General features: G+C 38.1%; 1 protein-coding gene across 1 annotated transcript in view; it reads left to right on the top strand.

Annotated features, from left to right (window-relative positions):
• Positions 1 to 14,678, top strand: part of DCN (decorin) — a 54,940-nt gene that overhangs the window by 21,962 nt on the left and 18,300 nt on the right. The window contains exon 3 of the mRNA XM_021006426.2: positions 8,662 to 8,774. Within this exon, the coding sequence (XP_020862085.1) occupies positions 8,662 to 8,774 (113 nt within the window). The remainder of the gene's footprint in view (positions 1 to 8,661; positions 8,775 to 14,678) is intronic.

Genomic DNA, 14,678 nt, shown 5'->3' with positions numbered 1-14,678 from the left:
TCATAAAAAAAAAACTAACAAGCAATTACATTTACTTTACATTGGTTTTACCCTAGTCACCAAAACAATCCACCTAAAATAACGTTGAGGTCATTGGATTATATTCCTGTGTTGTTTCTGAAATTCTATTACATTTTCTATGAAGAAAATTGTAGGCTTTTAATTGTTATCTAATTTAATGGACAAAGCTACTTCACAGTCACATTTTAAGGATAACTATAAAATTCATTGCCTTCAATGTAAATGTCTTTAGGATTTATAGTTAGCAGTAGATTTTTTTTAAGTTTGTATTTCTGTAATAACTTTTTAATTGTAAAACAATAGATTACATAGAAAATTAACAATTTAGAAAGTGGATGTACATAATTTGAAATTCCAAAATGAAGCAAGCTTCCTTGCTAATTGAATCATTAATCACTGACTAAATAATCAATCTTCCAGGACCATTTCTGTGTTAGGCAGAAGAGAAGAATTAAGTAAAATGTCATCCATTACTAAATGAGGAAGGAATGAGAGTAATATAAGACACAAATACAGTAATGGCATGCTGTTTTTCTAAATTATACATATTATATCTATATCTTTGTATTATATATATATATATATATACATACACACATATATATGCATATGCATATGTATATGTATGTATATACGTGTGTGCATATCTAGCTATCTATCTCTATCTCTGTATCTTTTTGGACTGACACTTCTTCTCCCAATTTAACTGTGATGTGGAACACGGAGAAATGCATTCTTGAAGGATGATATCTAGTTTGATGTTTGCTACCACTAAAACAGAGGTGAATTGACTAGTCATGTCCTTTACAGGCTGGTCGTCTGCTCCAGAGCCTTTATTCCTATAATTGAGAGTAGTTGCCACCACATGACAATAGTGCTTCACTAGATGGTGTAACAGGTAAAATCTCTGCAGTATAGCTACTAAGATTTAGGATAAAACATCATCTAAGCTTTTTGTGTGATGTACCTTTCACTTAAAAGAAACTATTAAATCTTTGCAAGAAATAGGATGCAGTTTAATCTGGCAAAACTTTTTTTTTAATTTCAGGTGAGCTTTTAACATGGTGTGTCAACTGATGCAAAAAATTTTACTTGGTCCTTTTAGATATTTTAAAATCCCAGTCCTCCTAGTGAATATTTTGAACAGACTTTTAAATATATCAATACAGTAAATATGAGAGACTTTTATTTCAATGACTGATACATTCAAATTTGCATTCCCTCAAAATCATAGAATCTCAAACTCTCAGGGTAGTAAGAGATCCCCATGACGATCTAGTTGAGCCCAAATTCAGTCAGGAATCTGGTCTATAATACAGCTATTTTTGTTTTTATTTCTTTTCAGTGCCTATCATAATGTTCGCAAAATTTTGTGGGTGTTAAGTCATTTCAGTCATGTCCAGCTCTTCGTGACACCATCTGGTGATTTCTCGGGAATGATACTAGAGTGGTTTGTTATATCCTTCTCCAGCTCACATTAAGGATGAAGAATGAGGCAGACAGAGTTAAGTGACTTGCCCAGGGTCACACAGCTAGTAAGTGTCAGACACCAAATTTGAACTCAGATCCTCCCAACTCCAGGGCTGGTGCTCTATCCACTGCACCAGCTAGCTGCCCCTATTTGACAAATAGTAGACACTTAATAAATAGCTAATATTTATATAGTACTTTAAGTTTGCAAAGCACTTTACACATATTATTTAATGTCAACAACCTAGGAAGTTGGTGCTGTTATTATGATCCCAATTTTGTAGAGAAGGAAACTGAGGTTAAGAAACTTGCCAGGGTCATCACACCACCAGTATGTATCAAAGGCAGGACTTGAAAATATATTTTCCAGACTCTATGCCCAGTTTTCTATTTATTATGCCAAATTACCATTCCAGTATATATTGCATATTTCATTCTTAAGATGGTAAATTTGGAGGAGTTCAGAGGAAAGAGGTCAATTGGGACTGGGAGACTTTCTAGAGAGAGTAGGGATTTAAATGGACTTTGACAGGTAGTTAGGATTTGAGCCAATGAAAGCAAGGAGGGAGGAGAAGGTACAATTCAAACAATAACAGTGAGGGTAACGAAGTTCGTATTTTCAGAAAAATAAGCACAATGCTTACACAGATCATGGGTTTACAGTTAGCCTAGAGGTCATCTAGTACAACCCTTCTCATTTTACATTTGGGACAGTGGAGGCTGAGAGAAGTGGAGTGATTTGCCCAAGACCACACAGGTGGAAAATATCAGAGCCTAGACATGAACCCAAGTCATCCCACTCTGACTACTGGGAGCTTTCAACTGGTCCACACTGACTCTGCTCCATAAGATAAGTGGGGAACCACACGCAGACAGTGAAAGGAACAAACTTTAAAGACAAACTTTTGTTCTGGTTCTATCTTTTCTTCTCAATTTTCTTTTAATATGAACTTAGAGACTTCCAAGAATATATGATCTCATTAATGTAGGTTTCTCTTCAAACATGTAGATAGTGATCAATCACATTCCTTTTCCTGTCCCCGTGCCTTCCCAGACTGTTAGAAGCCTGTCTGTAACCTCCTCTAAATCCTCCAATGGAGTTCACCCATTGAGAAACCCATAAATTCCATAACCCACACAATATCCTCATAAATTTTCAGAATAAGAAGAATCTTACATGGCAATTCTAGTATTTGGTTAGTCCCAAGAAAACTAATGAGCAACAAGCCAAGCAAAACATACTTCTCTTTTGTGTACTTTTCCATGTTCCTTTGAAGTTCCACTATTGCAGGATGTTTATTCTCTTCCTTCTCTTTCTTCTTTCTGTTTCCTCCCTCTACATCCTGTCGTCTCTATTCTTCCTTCTCTTTCCCTCTCCCTGTCTCTGGCTCTCTGTCCTGTAGACATCTCAAACTCAGCATATCCAGAACGAAACTCATTGTGTTTTCTGTTAAGCCTACCTCTCCTCTACACTTCCACATCCCTCTGAATGACATCAACAATCTTCCATTTACCCAATTTTAAAGTCTTAGTCTTGATTATCATTTGTCAAGTATTATCAACTCTATCTAAAAAAAAGACAAAACCTCTTACATTCATCCCCTTCTGTCCACTCATATATCCATAACCCTAGTTCTTTCAATCCAACCCAATAAACAATTATTAAGTGCCTACCCTGTGCCAGACAGACATTGTTGTAGTGGTTTCCTAATTGTTCTCCCCAATTTCAGTCATTTCCTTCTCTAGCTTTTCCCATCACAGCTTCAAAATAGTTTTTCAAAAAAGGTTTCTTACGGCGAAATCTTAAACACTATTTTCCATGTGATGTCTGAATGATGAGATACTTACAGAGCTCTTAGAGATGGGGTGCCATAGTGCCTTGCACATATCAATCAATTAATCCTTACACATTCGTTAAGCACCGACTCTGTGCCAGGCACCTTGCCAACCACTGAGGGTACTTGTACAATGAGCCAAGCAATCCCTCTTCTCAAGTTCATAATTTCAAGACAAAAATGCATCTAAAAGTATATTCAGAATACAACTAAAAAAGAAAAAATGTAAATCATTACAAAGCAACTAAACTTGTGGAGATTTGGGAGAGAGGGCAATAATATTTTGTCAAGCGTAGTTCAGGAAAGACTTCCTATAGAAAATAGTAACTGAGTTTCATCTTAAAGAAAAAGGAGGGAATCTGTGAGGTAGAGGTGAGGTGGGAGGTCATTCTAGGCATGAGGGATAGCTATTGTGAAGGCCCAGAGATGGAGATTGAGTGGCTTAAGTGCAGAAAAGTTTGGCTGGGTTGCAGAATGCTGAAAGGCAGACAATTTAAAATGAGGAGAGAGAGGGAGTTTGGAGACAGGTTAAGATAGATTTTAAAAGCTGAACAGCAGAGTTTATATTTTCTCTTGGAGGTAACAGAGAAGCATGGGGTAGATGGAGTAGAAAAGTGACAGAATTAGATCTTCCCTAAAGGGAAAGAGTCCATCTGGAAGATGGCCTGCAGTGGGGAGAGAGACTTCAGAAAGGAAGATCAATCAGGAAGCTCTTGTTGTAATCTGGATGAGAGATGATGAGAACCTGACCTAAGGGGGTAGCTGCATGAGAAGAGAGAAAGGGTCATATGTGAGAGATGCTATGGAGGCAGAAAGAGCTCAGTACAGACTGGATGTTTGTTGATTTCAACTGAACCAGATGGAAATATGTGGGACGCACATCCAGCCATGAGCAACCATATAAGAGATGTACGAGCAGACAGGAAGAAACTCACCAACTGAAAACAGTTTCCCTTCAGATCTCTATTTAAGAGCTAGCTTCAACATGAAGCCTTTCCTTTTCTTCAAAACTTCTAGTGCCCCCCAAATACCTTTTAAAAATAGTAGGTATACACATATGCATATACACACATATATATGCACGCACATACATACACGTAAACATACATATATACACACACATACACAGATATCTCAGCTAGGTGGTGGCACAGTGGATAGAGAGCTGGGCCTGGAGTCAGTTAGAAAGATCTAATTTCAAAACTGGTCTCAGACACTTACTAGTTGTGTGTATGTGAGCCTGGGCAAATCACTTAAAACTGTTTGCCTCGGTTTCTTCATCTGTAAAATAATCTGGAGAAGGAAATAGCAAACCACTCCAGTATCTTTGCTAAGAAAAGCCCAAATGGGGTCACCAAGAGCTACACATGACTGAAGAATGCGCACATTTTATATCTACACACATATTCCTACATATATACACATGCATGTATACACATATGTATATATAGTGCATATAAAGGTAATACGCATAGTACCTATGTATGTATAGGTACATATAATATGCATATTATATCCCTTTATAGACCATAACCTCCTTGAAGGCAGGGGCAATTCCTTTTCTGTTTTTGTATCCCCAGTATCTAACACAATTTTTTGGAACAATTCAGAGGTCCCCAAACTTATTTGGCCTACTGCCCCTTTAAAAAAAAATACCCAGTGACTCCTGGAAATCTACTTTCTTTAACCCTTTCATCTTTTTTTTTTTAATTTGCATCATTTCAAACTACTATGCCCCCCCCAATTGTTCCAGCACCCCTTCGGGGTGGTATCACTCATTTTTGGAACCTATTTAAGGTGCTTAATAAATGTTTGTTTATTGATGATGGTAGATGGAGTAGTGGGAAATAAACCTAGGAAGGTATGTTGGAACTAGATTGGGGGGAGGACCTTAAATGCGAGGCTAAGGAATTGATTTCTTATTTATATCTTATATAAGGAATTTATATTTTGTTCTGTAGGCAATAAGAACCACTGAAGATGTTTGAGTAGGACAGTTACAAATTCATATCTATGTATATTAAGCTGTATGAGTAAAAAAAAATCTATTCCAGCAATTTGGGGCCCATTTTGCTGATTTGTTGAATGAGGGCATTGTACTAGGTGATTTCTTAGATCCCTTTCATGAGTTTATAGCATAGAGGTAATCCTTCTATCATACTAGAGGTAGATGGATGAGTGATAGAATCTCCCAACATCTTTACTAGCCCTAAGATTATATGATATATTACAAAGAATGCTTTCCAGTAACACTACTGAGATTAACTGCTTCCAGGACTGCTAAAGACTCTCTGTCAGCGCTCATCTTGATGAAGTGCCAGTCAGTGCCATGAGATTCATCAGGGTAAAGAGGGGATAAGCTAGGGTTAATGGCCTTAATATCTGGATGTACCTTCCCTTGCCCAAATTCTAAATTCTGACTTTTTCATGGTTTCACACAAATGATGAGATTCTTCCCAAGCTTTGAGACATGAAAATGCATGAATTTCACCCCAAGCAGTTTCCTGCTGAACGAAAGTTCAGGGGTATTACCATAATTATCCTTGTCACATAGCCAGATGTACTATGTTTTGACATCCTTCTCATTTCATGTCCCACCTGGAGTTTTACTTTTTTTTTTTCAGTTTGGCTGAGCCCCAATGTTAAGTCAAACATATAGAAAGAAAAATCCATTAAAAATGAAGATATTAGAAAGGCACTATGAGAAACAAGTACATGGAAGCATTTGCTTAAATTCCCCCTCTCAAGGAAAGGCATATTGCTATCTTTTTGTGCTTTCTGTTCAAGTATCTAATTAACAGAAATTTGGCAGACGTTTCCACTTCCCAAATAGCATGCAATTAGTAAGTTATCATTTCCTAAAATGGCAACCATTGCTATTACAAACCTCAATTGAATGCATTCTTGCAAGGCTGACTACTTTGGTGGTTTTCTACCAGTTGTTGAAAACGTTTCTCTCATTATTTCTCCATGGATGATTTCTGTAACTCATCCTAAGGGAAAATGATCCTGTTGTTAGCTCCTCCCATCTTTTTTTTTCTTTTTTAATATATTTCCAGAATGAGAAAGACAGTGGACTATTGATTTGAGACCAAAAATGACCTTGAGTAAAATGATCACGTTTTAAACAAAGCTTAGAAACAATTGAGAATTAATTGATAACATAAAAAAATAGTATTCTTTAACCTAAGTCTTTCTCTTAGAAAGTAAACTTGATTATGCAATGTTAAAGAGACAATTTCCATCCCCAGCCTTTTGATATACAGGAGTAGCCAGTTACCATAGAGTGGCCACTTTTAGTAAACAGTCAAAATATCTTCAAATTAAATATTTTAAACTATTCTAAGACTAAAGAACTAAAGTGATACCTTGTAAAGTGACTTGCTTACAGTTGGCACTTAACAAATTCTGGTTGAAGGGAATGGAAAGGAATACCATCATTATAATGAGATGCCCTATCTCTTCTCTCCAAAATACATTTATTAAAAGAATGAATTAATTAACACATGGATGCATGCATGCAAAGAGGAGATAAAGCAGTTTCTTGTACTTCAAAAAATGGGCTGTGATTTTATCAGTGTAGAGGAAAGGAATGCTATGAAAACTATATCCACTGATTAATTGATCAATTGGTCTTAAAGTGAATGTAAATAGCAATTATTTCTGTTTTGGCCTGAAACCTCAAGGGTCTTTCACTCCTAGATTGATTGATCGATCGATTTCTTTTTTTTCTTTTTTTGTTCTGTCTAGGTATAGAGACCATTCTCTGCCTCATTTCTTACCTATCCTTAATCACTGAATGGTCATTCCCTCAGTCAAGTGGAGACCTGTTAAAGACCTTAGCTCAAAAAAGTCAAGGTCTTCCACTGTATCCAGGGCCATCTCCAGTCATCCTGATCTATATCTCACCACTGGACCCAGATGGTTCCAGAGGAGAAAATGAGGCTTGGTGGCTTTGCACAGCCCTCCCTCACTTAAATCCAATTCACTTGCATGTCATGGCATCACCTCCCTGATGTCATGGTCCTCTTCAAGACCAAAGGACAAACAACAAATACCCATTATGGGCTAGCCACTAGGGAGTTCCTGACCTCGCTGAGCTTCCATTCTATGCTGATGCAGATCACAGATTCATGGGCAATTGCATATCTTAGGAAGTTGCATGGAGCACTAAGAGGCTATGATTTGTCCACGGTCACACAGCTATTATTTAGAAGTACAACTTGAATTTATGTCTTTCTGCCTAAAAGACTAGCCCTTCTATTCAATCCACCATGCTGTCTTACATTTCATACAGTTGAAATTAAGCACTGAATGGCGTTGATATTATTATTTCAGGCTTCTGGTAGACTGAAAGTATGCCACTATAGTTACAAAATATGAAAGAAAGCTGGGTGAAAATAGTTAACAGCCTCTTCCTAGCTGTTAAAATAATTTCTATACGTCACCACACAGTCATTTCAAATATGGCTTATTTCCATTGACCCTGTAGATTGATTGTGGATCCCTCTGACCTTTGTAGACCATTTGATCATCCATGGCGAAAATCCATACAAAAGCCCTCCTGCCTCCCAGTCAAATGGCCAGAAAGATGAGAACAATACACATGATCCAACAACCTAGCATGATCATTTTGTTTCCATGACTTCATTTTAGCTCTATAATAACTATTCAGAAAATGATCCCAAAGAGAGACTTAAGTTGATACTATCCAATACCCCTTTGGCAAACGAAACTAAAATGAAGAGATTTCTCTTCCACAAAATGTAGATAAAATGTCAGGGTTGTGAGAAAACCAAAAAATAGAATAGCTCACTTCGTTTACTCCAGGGTAAGACTCTCTTTGATGTGTTCACCTTGGGAAAAAAAAATCCTTTATCTTTAAAACTGATAATTTGGATATTGTTAAAATTTTCTTATGGGAGTGTTGGGGAAAGAAATGGAGATCTTGACATTTGACTCGTACAGACAGGCTTATCAAAGAAAAGCATTTAAAACAAAATAAACAATGAAGGAGGAAAAGTGTTGCTGAGTGCAGGGGTTGGTATGCACTCTCTAAGGAAACAGATTTGTTCATGGTGCAGGAGGTCAGAGTTCTGGGGAGGAAGACCTAGTTCAGTTTATCATTAAATGAAGAAAAAGAATGCTGAGCCTTAGTGCAAACAGATAAAGCACATATTTTAAAGCCACTTTCCAAGCGAATTCCTGAAGAAGAAAGGGAGGTTGCTGGGAAAGCAAATTATCACAACATGAAAAGTTTTGGTTTTTTTTTCAAATCACAATTTGTGATTAGGTAATCGTTTCTACTGATCACTTATCTTTCTGCTCTTCACAGGCCTGGAATCAGTGCCAAAAGATCTCCCTCCAGACACAACCCTGCTGGATTTACAGAACAACAAAATTGCTGAAATAAAAGATGGAGATTTTAAGAACCTGAAGGATCTCCATGTAAGTAAATAAAATAAACCACACACACACACACACACACACACACACACACATAATTGAACTGGCCTCAAAAGACGACCACAAAGTCAAAGTAAAATAAAAGACACGCTGTGTGAATAAATCATAAAAATACTCAATTCTTTCCCTTCTAACCTCAATAAACTCTCTCTCTCTCTTTCTCTCTCTCTCTGTCTCTTCTGTCCCTCCTTGTTTCTCTGTTTCTATCTCTCTGTCTCTCTCCCTCACTCCCCTTCATTCCCTTCCTCTCCTTTCTCTCTTCTCTTCTTTCTCTCTCTCTGTCTCTATTTCTCTGTCTCTGGCTCTTTATCTTTCTCTGTGTCTCTCTGTCTCTGTGCTCTGTCTCTCTCTGTCTCTCTTCCTCCCTTCCTCCCTCTATCTCTTTCTGTCTTTGACTATTTCTCTATCTCTCTTTATGTGTCTCTGTGTCTGTCTGTCTGTCTTTCTATGTATATATTTCTCTCTTTCACAGCATCATTTTTGTTAAACCATTAGAATGTCTTCCACTCCTTGGATGCATCTCATGCCCTTACCATTTTTTTTAACTCTTCTGCTTCTTCTAGTTCAGGATTTTGCTCTGTCATAACCTTCCCAGGATTTTGTTTCCCCAGTCCTAGAATGGGTATAATTATTTCCCACTTTGCAAAGTGGTGCAAGGAATATGGCCCCTAAGCCAGTCTTAGAGTCAGGAAGTCCTGGGCTTAAGTACTGCCTCTGATCCATCCTGGCTGTATGACCTTAGACAATTCCTTTTTCTTCTCAGTGATTTCAGGTGATTCCTCAAGACTAGAATTTGCACAATAATTGTTGACTGTGCATTTTGAATAGGCACATTGCTAGCTGAGAGTTCTCAACATACATAGGTTTATCCCTTCCCCCTCAAAATAAGATGAAGAGGAGTATAAAAATCTATCCTGCCCTACAGGAAAATTGAAGGGGAAGGGGATAAGAGAAGGGGGGGAGAGATAGAAGGGAGGGCAGATTAGGGGAAGGGATATACAGAATGCATGCCATCTTGGGGTGGGGGGAAGGATGAGATGGGGAGAAAATTTGGAACTCAAAATCATGTGGAAGTGAATGCTGAAAACTGAAATAAACTAAAAAATTTTAAAAAAGGATGAAGAATGAAAATGGTTTAGAAATTATTGGATTAATCTATATTTTTATATACTTTTTCTTTTGTTATTGCTAATGACAAAATTTCAGCAATTCAGGAACAACTGCGCAGTTCATCATACGTTATATGTGTCCTGGCTTTATGGTTCCTAAGGTTAATTTCTTGTTGAAGAGCTTTCAATCTATTTTAGAGCCTTGGAAGTGAATTTGCTGACTCTGGAATACGTCCATCTAACCAAAGATAAGAAACAGAAATTCACTTTCACATACTGACCACCTTAACTTGGGGAATGATTTGGGAGAGGAAGGATGGGGTGTGGGACAAAAAGACTTTGGAGCCAGAAGGCTTGGGCCTTGAAGTTCAGCTCTGACACTGTTGATAGTATCTTGGACACAGACTTTCTCTCTGGATCCCAGTTTCCTTATCTGTAAAAAGAATGTTGAATGAGATAGCTTTGAAGCTCCCTTCCAGCCCCAAATCTGTGATTTTTCGACAAACTTAATGAATCTTCTGCTCTTCCCCTCTGCAAATGTGGCTCTTCCCCAAAGGCCTGGTTCTTGGCCCTCTCTTCTTCAGGGATCACAACTATTTTGCAACAAATATTAAATTCTTCAGAACATGGAAATTTTAGTTCAGGGCTCTTTCCCCTGTACCATACTAAATACCTATAGGGATAGGGCCTGGACATATAATTTGATTAATGTAGGGGATTCTTGGGTGACCAAACTCCCTCAGCCCGTGCAGGTTGGTCCTTTTTTTTTGAAACTTCTGGTCTTAGAAAGTTGTTGAGGGCACTGAGAGGTTACAGGGACCTGCCCAGGGTCACACTACCAATATGTGTCAGAAGTAAGATTTGAACCCAGGTCTTCCTGGCCTTTGAAGCCTCTTCTCCCATGCATCATGCTATACTGCTTGTCCCAATGACTATACTGAAATAAAGCTCAAACTCCTTGTTCTCTTTCAAATGGCCTTCTCCATTCTGACCCTAGCCTAATGTTGTTGATTAGCAAATGCTGGTTCAACAATTAAGTGAAATATTATTGAAATGAAATGTGTCTATTCTTTAAGCTGACCATGAGTTTCAAGTTCATAAGGCTATAAATGGAAGAAAAATTAGTGCTCATTAAGCATAATTCCCCCTTCTAAAATGTGACTGCTGTTGTTGCTAATTTGCTTCAGTCCTGTCCAACTCTTTGTGACCCTATTTGGGGTTTTCTTGGCAAAGATACTGGAGTGGTTCATCATTTCCTTCTCCAGCTCATTTTACAGATGAGGAAACTGAGGCGACCAGGGTGAAGTGACTTGTCTAGGGTCACACAGCTAGGAAGTGTCTGAGGCCATCTTTGAACTTAGGTCTTCCTGACTCCAGGCCCAGCTCTCTAGCATAGAACTTCCTCCTTTCCCCAACCTACTATTTTAGTCTAATCTCCTGTGACAGCTGAAACTGAATCCAGTATTCCTCCAATCCTACTTAATTTCTAATCCCCATTATATCTTATACTTTTCTGTATCTTTGTGCACATCATTCCCACCCATCTAAAATTCCTTTTTTGCCTTTCTGAAAATTAAAAAAAAAAAACTTACCTAGTTAAATTTCAAGGTCAATTGAAATCCCACATAATCTGTAAAAGATTTTCTAACCATCCCAGCTCACAATACTTTCTCCCTCCAGCAAATCCCCATAGAAGTTCTAACCTTGCATTATTTCTCTTTTCCTTTCTCTTTGACTTGTCTCCCCAGATAAGTTATGGACTTCTTGTGGTTTGGAAGTCTCCTATTTTTCTGTAGCCTACTCCAACATTGAGAGTGATGCTCTCAATAAACACTTCCTGATTTGAACTTTGTAACAAAGGAAAAAGCTCTTATTTTTTAAAAGTATCTCAGAATGTTTATTTCTCGTCTCAAAGATCCAATTATGTTCTCCATGGGAACCTTTCCCGGACATTCCGCAGAGATCTATAACTCTTGTTTATTTGTCTAATGGAAGAGCAACAAAGAGCTTGGATAATTTAAATCAATAGATAATTGCCCCATACTTCATTCTAGAATTGAATTACAACCCCATTCTGCCTTTAAACTAAGTTTCTAACAAGAATCAAAATTAACTAGTTTGGGTTGCAGTCACATTTTAGAATTATGCTTAATGAGCCCTAATTTCTCTTCAATTTCTATATTTATAGCCTTATGAACTTGAAACTTGTGGTCAGCTTAGAGAATAGACACATTTCATTTCAATAATCTTTCACTGAATTGTTGAACCAGCATTTCTAATCAACAATTATGTATCAGGCACTGGGAATACAAACAAAAAAAGAAATGATTTCTAAATTCAAATATCCTAGATTTAACTGGAAGGTATTCTAGAGGTAGACCATCTATTTTTTATAGATGAAGAATGAAGGCTACAAAGGGATAAACTTGACAAGGGTCATACACCTAGTAAATGTCAACATCAGGATTCGAACTCAAGTCTTTCTGACTCCAAGGCCATGGATGCTTCAAGGAATTTATATTATACAGGGGAATGCAACAATTCTGTTGCTCTGTTGTTTTAGTCACGTCTAACTGGAAGACTGCTTGGTGCTGCAAGCAGAGGACCTATGTTTAAATTCCACCTCTCATATTTACTGTCTGTGTGGCCTTGGACAAGCACATAACATATCTGGGTCATTTTCTTGGCTTTTATAAAATGAAAGTGGTGGATGAGAATACCTCTGAGTTTCCTTCTAGCTTCAAATCTATGGCTTTATGATCCTGCACCACCCTAAGTACTGGGGATCATAAGAGAAGAACAAATAGTCTCTGTCTAAAAGAAACTTAGGGCAGCTAAGTGACACAGTAGATAGAGTGCTGACTTTGGAGTCAGGAAGACCTGAATTCATATCTGGACTCAAATATTTCCTAGCTTGGTGACCCTGGGCAAGTCACTTAACCTTGTTTGCCTCAGTTTCCTCAGTTGTAAAATGAGCTGTAGAAGGAAATGACAAACCACTCCAGTATCTCCATCAAGAAAACCCCAAATTGGGTTGTGAAGAGTTGGACTTGGCTGAAATGATTGAACAGCAACAACAAAGAAACTCACAGCCTATTGTGAATCCTTTATTATATGCAATTATCTTACTCCTGTCCATATTTAGAATACTGCAACGACGGGTTCATACATTTAAGCTCGTTGTGTCATGCCTTTCATGAAAATAACTTCACTTTTTCTTAAAAGCCCTGCATTATATGGGAAGAGCACCAGATTTGGGAATGTATCAAGTCACTTAATTAAGTCCCCAAGCCTCAGTTCTCTCCAGTTTTGATCTATGTCCATATGGTCCCATGAATCAAGACACTTGAGTTCCAGCTTTGCCTTCCCATTTACTGGCCTTGGTTGAATTACTTAACCTCTTAGTCATCTTCTCCTGTATATGAGTTCTGCTTACTTCACAAAAGGATCAGTGTAGACAAGGCATACAGTGGTTTGGAAAGGGTTACAGTGAGCAGCTAGGTGGTGCAGTGGATAGAGTACTGGCCCTGGAGTCAGGAGGACCTGAGTTCAAATGTGATCTCAAGTACTTATTAGCTATGTAACCCTGGGCAAGTCACTTAAACCTGATTGCCTCAAAAAAAAAAAAAAAGGAAAGAAAAGAAAAGGGTTACAGCTTGGGGGATTAACAGAAAGACCACTAGATGCATGTACATCAAACTTGCAGAAGACCCAAAGCTTGGAGGAATGACTAAGGAATCCCATGACAGAGTTAGGATCTAAACAGAATCTTGGCAGGCAGGAGCAATTAGGCTAAATAGAATAAGATGACACTTAATAAGGAGGCATGTATTAAGTCTTATACTTGGACACACACACACACACACACACACACACACACACAACAACAACAACTTGACAAACTTAAGACAAGTTAAGCATGGTTAGGCAGCAGTTCTGATAAGTATGTGGCATGTTTTCGGTGGCTTGCAAGCTTAACATGATATGACATAACATGATATAACCCAAACAACAATACCAATAAATGATTTGATCTTGGACTATACTAAAAAAGGAGGACTTCTAGGAATAAGGAAGTGACAGTTCCTGTTCTCATTAGCCCTCTTCTTTTTGGGATAAGTTCTCAGTATAGGACCAGAGAAGGGCGACCAGGAAGGACATCAACATCGAGCTGGAAAGGACTTTAGGGGTCATCAAGCCCAATTGCTTCATTTTACATTTGTGGAAACCGAGGCCCATAGTGGTTCAATAACTTGTCCATGGTCAAAGAGCTAGCAAGTATCTGTAGGAGAATTTGAACTCATGTTTTCTGGACTTCCAGCTATACTGTGTTGCCTCCTAGTGGTGAGGGGCGTAAGGTCTATGTCATGTGAGGATTGAAAAAAACTGTTTGTCCCAGAGAAGATTCAGAGGGGATGTGATAACTCTCTCCATGTATTTGAATGGCTGACATCGACAAGGAACCAGATTTATTTTGTTTAGACTACTGTGGAAGACTCAGGGACAGTGGATGGTAATTAAAAGAAATTTTAAAAAACGTTAATTCAGAGGACCAGAAGAAGGAGAAGACGAAGGAGAAGGAGGAGGAGGGGGAGAAGAAGGAGGAGGAGAAGAACAAGAACAAGAAGGAGAAAAAGGAGGAGGAGGAGGAGAAGAAGAAGAAGGAGGAGGAGGGGAGGAGGAGGAGAAGGAGAAGAAGGAGAAGGAGAAGAAGAAGAAGGAGAAGAAGAAGAAGAAGAAGAAGGAGAACAAGAACAAGAAGGAGAAAAAGGAGGAG

Source organism: Phascolarctos cinereus, unplaced genomic scaffold (assembly GCF_003287225.1).
Source record: "Phascolarctos cinereus isolate Bilbo 61053 unplaced genomic scaffold, phaCin_HiC Scaffold_1;HRSCAF=81, whole genome shotgun sequence".
NCBI classification, from domain to species: Eukaryota; Metazoa; Chordata; class Mammalia; order Diprotodontia; family Phascolarctidae; genus Phascolarctos; species Phascolarctos cinereus.
This window is presented reverse-complemented; position numbering and strand designations above follow the sequence as displayed.